A 14,781-nucleotide genomic window follows, 5' to 3' on the forward strand; every position below is an offset into this window, starting at 1 on the left:
CATCAAATCCAATATAGAGAGTGGCTGACAGATGGGCAGACTTTGTTCAACGTGAGTCGAGATTTAATATCTAAACAGCAGAGGGAGAGAGAGAGGCACCCGGTGTTGAGCAGCATAAAGGTCCTATCTGTGCCGGCATCACAGCTGTGACTCTCTCCCTCCCTCCCTCCATTTGTTCTTGTAGACAGGCGGAGGAGTAATCTGTACACAGGCTTTTGCAGGGGAGAAACATGTCATCAACACTTGTTTACCATTATTAGTTTCAGTCTGACAGTGGCAGGGCAGCACAATTGCTCTCCTTCAACGGCTCGAGTTGAAAGGAGTCTATGTGAGGCTCGCTTCTTTTTCTTTACTCATTAAAAAAGGAAAAGCGTGCTACATGTCTTTATTCACGTGGGACGTTTTTGTTCACAGGGCTGTTTTGGGGCTTACAACAAGATGTTTTTCCTCTTTTTGTCACTCAGGCACATGTGAGCTGAGGTCCAGATGGAAGTACTTGTGTGTGTGTGTGTGTATGGAGAGAGCTGCGTCTGGTCTATGTCTGAGAGGCAGTTTAAGAGAGAGCGAGCGTATGGGCGGAAACTGTCTCGGTGTGCGCATCCATCATGCGTGAGCCCTTCCTGTCTGCCCGCTCCTCGCTAATCATATTAGGTTTTGTAGATCATAGATCTGTCCCCTTAATGCCACCAGCATGTACATGCACTGGGCAGAACAAGCGCTCGAGCCGCTTGGATTCTTCGCATGCCTGTCAAAGCCCCCAAGAAACCCAAGGAACTGTGAAAACTCCTGCTTTTCTTCAGTTCCTCTGCACTAGTCTGAGCCCAGTTTGGTTAGGGAAACCGGAACGAACGAGAGAAAATAAACACACATTTTCTGTTAATCTGCTTTAGGTGGGGAGCTTCAGGGTCTGGCTTTGCTTTGCTTTGCTTTGGGTTGGTTATGTGAGAAGAGCGCATGAGGGCCCAGGTTGTGGTTGTTTGACCATCTCCTGTTAATGTGGGAGCCATGTGACTGCTTCAAGCTGCTTGTTAACAGTTAAGACTTGCCAGCACTGCTGCAGCTGCCCCCATGTTTAATGATTACGCTAAACAAACAAAATGTCAGCTGACGATACGCAACGTCAGATAACAGGGGTGGGAGGTTCAGCCACGGCAGCCATATCAGTGTTGGTACCTTCAGCAATAGCATGTAATAAACCGTGACTAACTCAAACGCAATGTGCGCAGGCATTCGCTTCGTGTAATTTTCCTTTCATTACCACCTCGGTTCTTGCGTCCAAAGCATGGCTCAAGCAGCTCTTTAATTCTCATATTACTTATGAATAGTCCTCAGACATCTTTCTCTGTGTGCCACACATCAGGATATTATTAGTCCAGTAGCTCCCTGTGGAAAGCCCGGCTGGTGGACCCCTGGTAGACTCCACCCTGCTCTGTTCCCCCTCCAGCCAGACCTCGTAGAGTCCAGCTTCAGCCTCTATAGCACTCTGACACTCACACTGGCTGTTCATCTCACGCATCACAATATGCATGTTTGGATTGAAGTGTATTATAAACACTCTTATATATACATTTTATAGATGCATTGTGTGTTTCTGTATATGCGTGTATTGTGTGTATTTTTCTGAAGTTTAAATGAATAACTTACTGCTTCATAATTATTAATAACTTAAAATAATGAAATCTGAGTGCTTTCACACAGCCCTATGAGACTCGAAAAACGAATGTATCAGATTCATAATGGGTGGAGAGGTCGTTTCTGATTTTTATTACCTTGTGACTGCCAGATTTAGTGCTCAATGATCAGACAAATGAAGCTGCACCATTATAGAGAGAAGAGAAGAGAGCGGACAGACCACCATAACCCCCTCCGTTCTCCTCTGGGATGCCTTGCTCCTCTGAAGGAGTGGAAATCTGTCCCTTTACTGTCTCCATTGCTGACTGAGACCCAGTTTATAAGTGAGCCAGCGGGCCCCTCGAGCAGTCTTAATTCAGTCATGTGTTTGAAGAGGTGGCTTTAAGCTGTGCTGGGATCAGCCGGATGAAGAGCGGCTCAGGGAGGGAGTGCTGTGTGGAATGTCACTAATCAATTCAGCATTGTAATTGTAATGGGCTCCTCGCCGCTGCCTCCATTCGACTGGCTCTCTCCGCCTCAGAGTGCTTATCTTGATAATTTGATTCTGCGCAGTGATCTGTTCAGTGTAACATGCAAACATAATTAGGGTCTGATAATGAAACAGTCATTTCCAGCTCTAGAGCAGTGACAGGAAAGGTTGCACCATTCAGCCACGTAAGGAACTGTTTGGGACCAAAGATATCTTAGCAAACAGTAGGTGTTGGTTCTAGAGATCTGGAGGTGTTTATGCATGTTTAAACAATATTTTATAGGGTTAATGTCCATTTTGAATGGTGTAAATTTAGGGAGGAGGGCTCAGAGCGACCCCCACACTGCTTTTAGTTTCCATCAACCTCCATCCTCAGCTGAACCAAGCTCTGAATCCCCCGGAGGAGCACAGGTTGTCTCCCCATCTGCGGTGTAATAAGCACTGACAACACCACTGATGACACATTCAAGTGGCCCAGTTACAGAGAGTGCCTTTAATCTCATTTAAATTGGGTTTTAACCATCTCAATCATACCAGTAACAGCAGCACACTTTCAATTTTGCCTAGATTCCTCATATTTATAGTCTTTAACACCAAGGATTAGGGATGTAATGATGTACCACGAGCCGGTTGAACATCGCTACAAATATTTCGGTTGAGATGTTAAATTCCCGATACATTTGGGGGAGGGAGAACCCTCAGGGGAACTTTGTTTTAAATTATACAATCCAATTTGGATTAAAAAACTGCTCATGCTGCATGTATAAAGCATCTTTGTTTGGATTGTGATTCAAATGCTTTGGTTACCTCTAATTTTGAACAAAAAGAGCACAGAAGTCTTTGTTTATATCAAGAGATTGTTTTATTTAAAAACTTTCGTTTGTCAGTCATTTGAAAAGATAGCATTCTGTTTGAACATTTCTGAACACTTTTGCTGTTCTTTAGTGGATATTCTACTTCATTTTCTCCCTCCTAGTAGTTTCCAGTGACCTCAGTAAAGGTGGCAGGAGTCTTGAAATATCTCAACAATGAGCTCAGCCCCCATCCACCCCTCTTGAGAAGCCAGGGCTGCATGAAGTGAATCAGGCTTTCAATAAAAAAAAAGACCCTTGGCTCTGTGATCCACCCTGGGTTTTTTTTTTCCACTAGGCTGGAGCAGTGGCACACACTCTGTCTTTTGTGGGGAATGTGGTAATCTTTAGTCATGTTAAAGATGACTGTGATTTCTGGCCGCTGCTCCGGGGGTCTTGTCGCCTGAGTCTGCTGAGCTGTGGTTTCTTTAATGTCCTTTTAAACCATTTGAATGGTCAGTTGGTTTCGTGTGAGAGGATAATAAATATTTCATGTCAGGGAATAAAAACAGTGCTTTGCCCTTTTCTTCCCTCTCTCTGGCCCCTCTTGGAATCGCCTCTGGGAGGTCTGGACACGACTCAGTGCTGCCGCTTGCTGGTCGTTCTGTGCTACTGCAGCGAAGGCGGCTGCATGCAGTCCCATGGACGGACAGCGGGTGGCGGTGTTTTAAGTGTAGCTGCGGTAAAGAGGGGAGTGGCAGCTGATGTTTGCCTAGACAAAGATAGCCTCATTTTTGTTGTTGTTCATTTTTAGTTGCCTGAATATGAACCATGCATGTTTCTTCAGCCCCCCCCCCCCCCCCCCCCCACACACACACACATGGCATGAAGCTGTTTGCTTTAATAAAGAATTAAATGCCTTCAATCCCTTTTTAATTGACTTTATTCCACTCAGGGCTTTTGGCACAGGACGACTAGAACTAAAAACCCAGTTGTGGCACTGGTTCACGTTTGCCAAGAGCTCAATTTGCGACGCTGTTAACAAACAAACACTGTCTATTTATTTTAACGCATGTTTATTTTTCTCTTTCAGAGTAAAAGGGACCATCTGTTAATGAATGTGAAATGGTATTACCGTCAATCTGAGGTACCTGACTCCGTCTACCAGCACCTGGTGCAGGACCGCAACAATGAGAACGGTACGTGTGTGTTAGCTGAAAAACACAGGACACCATTTGAGGGATCCTTCTTGCCCCCCATTCTTTATGTAACCACCCCTGCTTATTGGTTTGTGAAGTTTGATGGGAGAACGGCATCTCAAATAAATGTGGATTTGGAAAAAAAGACCACCCTCCTACCCTTGTTTCCCTGGTAACGCTCCCTCAAGAGCGACAGCGGGGCCGTGAAGTGCAAATAACTTTCAGAGCAATGTGCCCTCGGAGCTCTCATTCTCCTGACTATCAGCAGAAAATCTGAGCTTGATACACACATCAGGCAGTAATAACAGGCTGGGGGGCTCTGCCACTTTGATTCACACCACTCTCTAATAAAGCATTAAGAAGGCTTGCGTTTCTGCCAGCTTGCCGCCACCTGCTGCACCACTGTCTAGTCTGACATGGCAGCCATTGTTATTTGTGCTGATGCCATCTGAATACGAATGTTCATCCAGTACTGTCTTTATGGATCTTTGTGACATTTGTCATTGAAATATTTGCATGTTTCACCATAAAAATACAGTTCAATTATTTCATGCAGCCTTTTCAGTTGAATTTATTTTTATATATTTTTTATTGAAACCCATTGCTTAATTCCTTTTGGATTCTATTGTCCATTTCCAAGAGCTGTTGTACTGTTGCTTTCATTGTGTCTATAACAGTCATATTTCATGAGCTGTGCGAGTGTTTGTGCGTCTGTCTGGTTTCTTTTGTGTCTCGGCTGCATTTATTATGTGTGCACATTTTTATTAGCGGCAGTCTGGATGCCCCTCACGCTCCGTGTCTGCTTTCCGTCTCTTTCTTCAGACTCTGGTCGTGAGCTGGTTATTACTGATCCTGTGGTTAAGAGCAGAGAGCTCTTCATCTCAGACTATGTGGACACCTATCATGCTGCTGCCCTCAGGTAACAAACAGAATTACATTTACCTGTGCTTAACAGTTGATTTATTCGTCCACAGCAGTAAAGTGCTTAAGACTTCACCTAAAAGAGAAAAACCTCTCAAAATTCAGTACAACTCAAATACCTCTCAATCCCAATATTTTTGCGTTAGTTCGTTTGTATGTATGTGTGTGTGTATGTGTATACTGTATATATATTTTTATATATATATACAAAGTATATACAAAGAATATTTATTTTTATATTGTATTTATTTATTTGTATTCATGTTAAATGTTGTTTTAATATTATATATTGTTTACATGCACCAGTATAACAATACATAATTATGCAGCATTATTTAATATTAATTGTAATCTATTATTGTAACCTATATATATATATATATATATATATATATATATATATATATATATATATATATATCCCAAAAAATAAAAAATAATAATAAATAAATATATATATATATATATATATATATATATATATATATATATATATATATATATATATATATATATATATATATATATAATTATTTATTTATTATTATTTTTTATTTTTTTGGGATGATAATAATAATAAATGTATAAATTAAAGATAGAACAAAATCCAGCTTAGGGCCTTTTTGGTTGATAGCTGCTTTAAGTTTTGAAATGATTAATTTTAATGGACAGTTTGATATGTTTCTTGGAAATGAATCAAACCTATAATTACTATTTAAATCAGAAGTTATTAAACATGTCTCAGGCTGTTGTTACTCATGGTGGCTCACTGGCAACTTGTGAAACTATTCTGATGAATATGCAAATGCATTATGAATAAAAGCCAGCACTAGCTCCCATGATCTCTAGTCATTAAAGAAACCTCTGGCAGTTACAGATGCTGTGGGATGTAAGAATGAAGTCTTTAAAAGCTGTGAACAGACATTTTGATCCTCTCAGTGGACTACAGGAGTGGTCGTCTCAGTACAGACTACCATTTCACAGCGATTCTGCGTGCAACGCATTACTGAAAGCAATTACGTTCTTTTGCGATGAGGCTCAGGAAAAAGAGTACAGGCATGCTTATTGTCAAGAAACCAGACCTTCTCAGTCTGTCTTTACCCATGTGATGTATTTTCCCCCTCTTTCTCTTCCTTCACTCTCTCTTAACTGAAACCATCTGGAGGCAGCACACTAAGCCACAGCTCTGAACCACTTATTTCAGGGCAAATTAGCTGCAACTTCTGCTGCACAGAGAGCCCTTTGATTTGACTTATTACAGGGCTTTAGATAAACTCAATGAATTCCGCTAGCATGTCGTAATGCCTGCTCCAAGCCTCACGTTCCTTTCATCTTATGAGCAAGGTATTGAACCAGTGCATAAACACTGATGCCTATTATTTTGATATGCCCTGACGTTGGAGATGTATAGTGCAGAAAGGGAGGATTGTAAAAATGTCATGATTCGTAAAGGCATTTCGCTCTGCATTGTTTGACTTAACAGGATGAAGGGAAAGAGCATTAATAATTCAACTATACAGCAATACTCTGATCCTGTAACCCCAAAGATTACCCACACAGTATCCCAAAATTATTTTTTTTATACAAAAGGAACAAACTGGCAAAATAAGAGCATGTAATGTGAACGTGAAATAAAATATAAATACAAATAAGAGTGAGTAAATAATAATGGCGAAAACTTTGGGTGAACTATTCCTTTATTCCTATAGAAGTGTAAATCTGGAAATGTTTTTGCACCATGACACTGATTTGTTTGCTCTGTTTCTTTGCAGGGGGAAATGTAACATTTCACACTTTTCTGACATATTTGCTGCCAGGGAGTTCAAAGCACGAATCGACTCTTTCTTCTACATCTTGGGATATAACCCAGAAACCAGGTAAGCCTTTACTGACTTCAATAATCGGCCCTCCTCCGGCATGTTCTGTCTTCAGATCCTCTGTCGCAATATTTTACAAATAGAGATTTTATGATTCATATCAGGTGTGCAGTTGCTGGGTTTGCTTTATTCACTCTAAATTGTCCTGTAGTGCATAAAGGCAGTTTGAGAATAGATTAAATCATGAAGGATACAGTTGTCTGTTTTATAGCCTGTCTTTGACAGTGGAAGCCTGCTTTTTGAGTTTTATTTTCCATCTCCACATTTTGGGGAATTTTATCACACCTCAATTTTGCTTTATAAATTGCCTATAAAAATTATGTACATGTTCATATGTTTGGGGTTATTGTTTTAAATCTTCTCATCGAGACTGCATTTATTTGATCAAAACACAATTTTTAAAAAAAAAGCATTGTGAAATTTTGTACAAAATAACAATTTTAAAAAATCCTTCAGAAATCTGTCCTGATTTGATGCTTAAGAAACACTTCTTATCAATGTTGAAAACACTTGTGCTGCTTAATATTTTTATGGGAACTTTTTTTTAGGAATATAAAGTAAAAAAAAAAAAATTATTTGATATTAATTTGTAACATTATAAATGTTTTATTGTCACCAAACACACACACACATATATTTATTTATTATTATAATTGTACTGCCCCCAAACATTTCAACAGTAGTATATATACTTTAATATTTGACCATAATATTATATATTAATATACTTTAATATTTGACCACAATATTTGGTTCTTGGAATCAGATTTTAAGCTGTGAAGACTCATTATTAAAAAGTCATTTTCTCACAGATACATGTTATAATTAGGGATATGCCGGTATCACATTTTTTCTGTTGTAATTTCTAAAATTATCATTGTATACTGTATTATCACATTATTGAAATTCAATTTGAAAAAAGTTGTCACATACAGCATAACGGATTAAATAACTTTTTTCTTATAACAAAAATAACTGAACATTTAAATACAATAAAGCACTTGAGAAAAATATATAAAGTTAAGTTTTACACAGATTAAAGTGCAAAAGAACTATAAAGACCCATAGGTATCACTTTACAGTAAGATCTCTTTAGTTAACCATTAACATTCACAATGAGCAATAGCTACATTTGCTACAGAAGTTATTAATCTTTGTTAAAAAAATACAAGTCTTAGTTCATGTTAGCTTATTAAATTACACAGTTGCAAATTTACATTTTAACAACATGTTATTAAATATTGGAATACCTCAGATTTAATGAATGTTCAGAAGAATGTTTCATTGGCAGTTTAAACAATGTTAACTAATGAAGCCCTAATGTAAAGTGTGAATGAACAATAAAGAACCAAAACTCTAGAGCATGTTGTAGTCCAGATTAAAAAAAAAAAAAAGTTTGAATATTAATTGCCTATTGTCTAAATACTTAAGCATTTGGCACTGTAATGAACACCCATAGCAGATACACAAATCTGAATGGCTATTTAAAATTATTTAAATAAGTTATAGAAAGTGGCTCTGCTGCATTATTTATGGGGCTTCCAGGTTAATGGCATTTTCTGCAGTTTAGCGCCATCTACTGTCTGAGAGTGAAAGTGCTTTCATTCAGCATGTCTCACATGTTCCCCATGTGCTTCTCATGCCTGATTGTTTACATCAGAGCACACCTCTTTAAAGCAGCATACAGCTGTGTTGTGCATTTTGACCAGTTGATGGGAATAGTATTCTTACTATTAAAAAAATAATTTTTAATATATAATTATTCACGTATTTAGAAGTGCCTACGATAAAATTACTGTGCATATGCATTACTGTGATATATTGCATTACCAAATACAGGCACATTTCTAGTAATAATAAATTAAAATACCAATACATGACAGGAAATGGATGATGCTTGTTTTTTTTACTGCATGGCCAAGTCTGAGATGCTAGTCACACTGTTGTAGCATTAATAATGTAACGTAAAACACCTCTCAAAGCTTATTTCCTACCGTAACAATCATCCAGGCTTCGCTGGAATATCCATTCAATATTTTACGGCCTTGTCTCTGTTGTGCACTTGCATTACAGTACAAAGAACAATGATTTGATTTTAAATGGCTGTGTCTTTTTGTTGTTAATGGGCTACTTTTTAAATAAAGAAACTATTTACATATATTTAAATTTAAATTTGATGTAACATTTTTCTGAGATGTATTAAACATGCAGAGGAATTAAATTTTTTAAACAAATTAAACATTAAAGGAATTGGGGGAAAATACTCAAAATGAAAAATGTATATTTACTAATTAATTTACTCATCTTCATTTAGCCCTGTATGAGTTATTTATTGTATGCATACCATAATGTGTACCAGTGTCTTTTTATAGTGATTACAATTTTTTATTTGCAAATGTGTGCATTTTTAAATATATGTAAATGTACAATATTACACGCTCATAATGTGACATCTCTATTAAATGTCCAAGCATATTGGGAATGAATAGTTAAATCCCCCATTCCTTTGTGTATTACAATCATAGCCTGGATGCTTGTGTCAAGGGGGAAAAAAGCAGGATTACAGTAGGACCCATTACCATAGTCTCGTGATGCTCCAATAATGGGATGCATTAGGAGCCAGAGGAGAGGGGAAGTTTGAGGGGTAATAAGATGCTGCCGCTGATAAACAGAGGAGGAATGGTGTTGAGTCGCTGGTTAGGAGCCCCCTTCACTGGTCCCCCACTCAATCACAGACACCCCTCGACTCCCTCCTCCTGCTTGTTTGGTATGCAACAGCATGATGTGTGTGTGTGTGTGTGTGTGTGTGTGTGTGTGTGTGTGTGTGTGTGTGTGTGAGAGAGAGAGCAGGAGAGATGGGCTGTGATTCCTATGCGCGCGCGTGTGAGTGAGGTCGCGGCACATGCTCAGTGCTGTCTGTCGGTCACAGCACAAGCTCAGTGTAAAAGCTGACTGACTGAATGCGTGATCCTCCATTTTGACTACCTACATAAATAGGTGCGAGAGGACACTTTATTCCTCACTCTGCCAAATAAAACAGCAGCTCTGGCTCCGACATGGACGACCTGTTCAGTCCGCGCAGGTACGTTAGCATGCCCGTCGTCATCTGTTAAGCGATCGACGCGCGTCATACTGTTCGTACAGCCTCGCGCGCCTGTTGTAATCTTATATACGCGTATGACTGGATGAAACCGCTGTCCGTGCTTTAAATCGCGTTGATAGCGTTGTCCGGTTGTTTATATGTTGCTGTCAGTAGCTTTAGCATTGCTAATTTAGCACTGCTAATGTAAACGCAGTGTGCTTTCATGCTAGTGTTTTAAATGCGGTCTTCAAGCGGATTGTGGGGATTGTCTGACATAAGCGACTGAACTTTGTTTTTGACAGAATTCATATAATAGAGAGACGGTCGTATTATGGCTTCGCAGTACGCTGGATTGTATTGATAGTCGGGTTGGTATGGCGTAGGATAGTCGGATGCTTTGTTCTCACCTTAAGATGTGACTTTATAATGAAAGCATCAGGTATTCTGAAGGGTTTAAAAGCGCTGTCAATGAAAGTTGGGGTTTATTTGGTGTGTTATTGGCGTCTCGGAGTCTTACGGTGATTGGAGGATATTGACGGAGGGGGCGTGGCCGGGCTTGATTGCCGTGCGCGTGGTCGAGTCAAAATATGCAGGATGTTGTGCTTGTGTTGACAGCGCCTCGTGTGCTGGAGCTACTGCTGCAATTAAAGTACATGTAGTTTATGATAATTGTATTCTAAGATTTGTTTTTAGTTTATTCCATAAGCTTAAAATATGTATAATCTGTTTGTTTTAATTATGGTGAATCTGTAGTTTGGAAATCCAGCCCTTTTCTGTAATGAGTAACTTTACCAGAGAAAGTACATATTTAAAATGATTGTATTGGTGTGAGTTTTGTAAGCATGAAAGCACTCCAAGATAACATTATATGTGACTCTGGACCACAAAACCAGTCTTAAGTCACTGGGGGTATATTTTTAAACAATAGCCAAAAAAACATAGTATGGGTCAAAATTATTGATTTTTCTTTAATGCCAAAAGCCATTAGGAATACAAATAAAAGATCGTGCTCAATTTAGACATTTTGTAGATTTCCTAACATAAGTATATAAAAACTTTTGTTCTGTAATATGCTTGGTAATAATTCATTTGGTCAACTTTAAAGCTGACTTTTTCAGTATTTTTACTTTTTGCACCCTCAGATTCCAGATTTTCAAATAGTTTTTATGTCGGCCAAATATTGTCCTATCATAACAAACCATACATCAATGGAAATCTCATTTATTCAGCTTTCAAATGATGCATAAATCACAATTTTGAAAAATTGACACTTAAAGGTTTTGTTGTCCAGGGTCACATGTGATCTTACATTTTAAATTGTGATTACATTTTAAAAGCACGTGTCTCAGGAATATCATGCTGGTATTTTTCATTTGCCTGTCCAGTGCAATTTTCTGACCTTTTGATTCAAGGGATGTCAAGCCAGGGAATGTCCCTGGCATAAGTGTTCACACATGTTGTCAGACTCATTAAGATAAAAGTTTGATTTTTTTTTTTTTTTTCTACAAAATTTTTACACAGTGTACAAGTTCATAGTTAAATTGTCAGTCTTAGTTACACCTGTAAAATGGTAATGGGTTCATTAAAATTGATTCTTTATTAATAGTTAAATTAAAGATTAATCTGTTAATATCTGTCGGTACTAATAATAACCTAATAAGAAATTGTATGGAGTCTGTCTGTCTGTCTGTCTGTGTGTGTGTGTGTGTGTGTGTGTGTATAGAATTAAAAATATAAATTAATCTGTTTTATTAATTATTAAATAATTATTTAAATTATTAAATAACATATCTTTGAATTATTCTAATTAAAGAGTTGCTGTATCTCAAACAATAGAACATTGTGCTAACAACACCAGAGTCATGGGATTCCAGAAATGCAATGCAAGTCTGCCAAATGCTTAAATGTTAATATAAATGTAAAAAAAAAAAAAAATGTTTTAATGTTAATTCAGAAAATTTATCTAAAATATTTAATTACTGAAATTTAAAAGTATTATTGTTAAAACATTATTTCCATGTTGAAGTATATTAGGTTTACGGAGGGCTGGGCAATATGGCCAAAAAATTATCACGATACATTTATTTCATATTAGTTCATATTGATGATTATTATGATACATGTCAAATCTTTTATTTCTCTCAAGTTTAAAGCCAAATTTTTGCTCCAAAGCAAAAGTTGTAGAAACCAGACCATTATTTTCCTTTAAAAAATATCTAAATAGATTTCTTAATTTTTTTCTAAGTTTTTGCATGTTCAAGCGAGTGATTTTGTTTCAAATAAAGAAACCAGTTTGGGTTGCCTGATAATATTAATAATATCACTTTTTTGTGTCTTACGAATGCACATTTCAAAGGAGCTTGAGTTAGGATGCAGAAGTAGATATTTATCAAAATCAGTAACATCCGTAAAAAATTGTAGCAACCTCAGTTTTATAAGGTTCAATTTATTTTGACCAGTTTCAGCCACAATACCATGGTTCAGTGAGTTTTACTACAGTAAATCCATGGTAAATGATGGCGATGTGTAGATTGAGCTTTCTGACTGTCTCATTGCTATGTGTCAAATCACAGTCATTTGTGTTCTTCGCTCTATTCGTGCTTCACACTGGATCTCTCGCGTGACGGACTTAATGCATCTGCTCTAATGAACTCGCGCTGTGCGGCTGTTCGAACTTTGATCGGAGCAGATAAACAGTGTGCTGTTTTGTTCCACTTTGGGCGCATAAACATTATATCGAACATATATAGAACTCTTCATATCGCTTTATCAAGGAAAATTATTTAGCAATAATTATCGTTATTGAATTATCGCCCAGCCCTAGGTTTACAGTAGGTTTCATCTAAATATGTCTCTTTTGTAGCTTCTATTGCAACACAATTTAATCATTTTATAGAAAACAATAGGATTTTATTTTCCTCCACTAGCTGAATTGTTTGCATTTTGCCTTGACGCATGTTGGAGAGATTGTTCTGTATGCGATCTTACTGTGGCAGCCTTGAGATCATACTCCTAGTCTCTTGTGTGCTTTGCTTCCTAATTCAGAGCCTCCAAAAATGCAGAGCCTGCAGAATATTTAGGAACCCGGCTGAGTGATTTTCCCCTCCGCTATCGCCATCATCTCGCAGCAGATTCAGTTTCAGCCAAGAGCGCCATAATGCTTGCCTGGCGATTTATTTCATGTGGGTTTGTCTTTCATTATAGGAGTCACGAGCTTTAGAATCAGACTCTTAAAACTTTAAACAGCTCAATGCTGAAAAGCTTTTAATGAAGGCCTGTCTGCTGCTGCTTCATCTGTCTGCCATATTTGTTTCAGTGTGGAATTTCCTCCATCGACTGAGCTTGTGTTTTTAGTGGACCATGCTGGAGGGAGAGAGAGAGCGTTGTTTCTGAAATGTACCCTGATGAAGGGGGATATGATTTGAGGCCCTAACCTCTCCTCACTTTGCAGCCAGGTTCGGGCAGCCAGCCCGGCGGTGGAGTGAGAGCTACTCTGGACGCAAATCATAGTGACAGTTTCTGGGCCCCGCTCCGTGCCTGGCTATTTGGAAATCAGCGCTGTTGCCGTGGCAACGGAGCGGAGAAGGCTTTTCAAAAGGAACATCTTGTCATTTTCTTTAATCCACTGCAGCTGGAGATCGGAGCACTATTATTAAATTGTAGCTGCCATGGTTACTGCCACGGGTTTGTAACCGCAGCCATTTCAGGACTCCCTGTCTCTCCCTTCCTCTCTGCTTATCATCTGGACTTTTGGGAACGAGAAGCGTTGACTGTGCTGTTCATCACCTTTTGTGCCTTTGTTTGGTCTATAGATTTAAATCCACATCACTTCCTCTTCGGCTCTGTTGTGAATTAATGTGAATCATGCATTAATGTGATTATCGTATTGTGTTGATAAAGCCGTATAATTCCCTAAAAGCACCGTCAGGGTGTTGAAAATGTTTTAGAGAAGTAAAAACCTGTAAATAAACCTGTTGAAAGGCTGTCATAGTCCGAAGGTTAACAATCTGGGCTTTTAATACTAATACAGATTAAGTCCCAAGTAACTAGAGATGTCAGTCTCCATTATACAACGCACTATACTTAACTCCAAGAGGTTGAGTTTAATAAACTGCATGATACTTATATACTAAGAAAATAGTGAGACATTTATGGATGACATTCTATAACCAACTTATTTTTTGCTCTTCCTCTCTCTTTTTTTTTCTTCAGGCGCTTAAACAGTACACAAGGGGAGATTCGAGTCGGTCCCAGTCACCAGGTATGTCTCTTTACAAATGCTTAGCATGTTATATGAAACCTTGTATTCCGTGACATTGCTTGTTAAAAGCTTGTGGTGTGGATTGAGCTGCGATATCCGAAGCTCATGTTAAGCAGTTGCTTGATTGACAAGCACAAGAACTGATAGATATTACCTCTGGTCCTCTGTCACCTGCATATTTAACAAGAACATGTCCTCGTCACGCATTCAAGAAGACGGTTGATGGATTCTTCACGCAGTGCAACGTTCATGTGGAATAGTGTTTTTGGAAATTGGCTGCTCGGAGGGTGTGGGATTTATTAGACACATTCAACAGTGTTTTATGGGAATTAGGAACGGTCACGGCGGTCTGAAATTGAAAAGCCAAAAGGGAGATCGCTAAAGACGATGGCACACGATGAAAAAGACTAAGCACCACTAGCAATTAATGTCAGATGTTTTAGAGTATATCCTCCCAGAGATCTGTTTGAGTTATCATGTGGAGTGAAACCAGCGGCAGGACCTCTGCCCAGGGTTACTTCAAATGACTTTAGATGAAGTTTGCGGTAA

General features: G+C 38.4%; 1 protein-coding gene across 6 annotated transcripts in view; it reads left to right on the plus strand.

Annotated features, from left to right (window-relative positions):
• The window catches only part of LOC113068401 (arginine-glutamic acid dipeptide repeats protein-like), a 144,431-nt gene that overhangs the window by 100,622 nt on the left and 29,028 nt on the right, over nt 1–14,781 (plus strand). For 4 of the 6 annotated variants that reach the window (XM_026241176.1, XM_026241177.1, XM_026241175.1 and 1 more), the window contains 4 exons: nt 3,986–4,091; nt 4,914–5,010; nt 6,785–6,889; nt 14,184–14,232. In XM_026241176.1, the coding sequence (XP_026096961.1) occupies nt 3,986–4,091; nt 4,914–5,010; nt 6,785–6,889; nt 14,184–14,232 (357 nt within the window). Of the gene's footprint in view, nt 1–3,985; nt 4,092–4,913; nt 5,011–6,784; nt 6,890–9,755; nt 9,972–14,183; nt 14,233–14,781 lie in introns of those variants that run through there. The other 2 variants (XM_026241180.1, XM_026241179.1) reach the window with 2 other exon arrangements.

Source organism: Carassius auratus, linkage group LG44F (assembly GCF_003368295.1).
Source record: "Carassius auratus strain Wakin linkage group LG44F, ASM336829v1, whole genome shotgun sequence".
Lineage (NCBI taxonomy): Eukaryota > Metazoa > Chordata > Actinopteri > Cypriniformes > Cyprinidae > Carassius > Carassius auratus.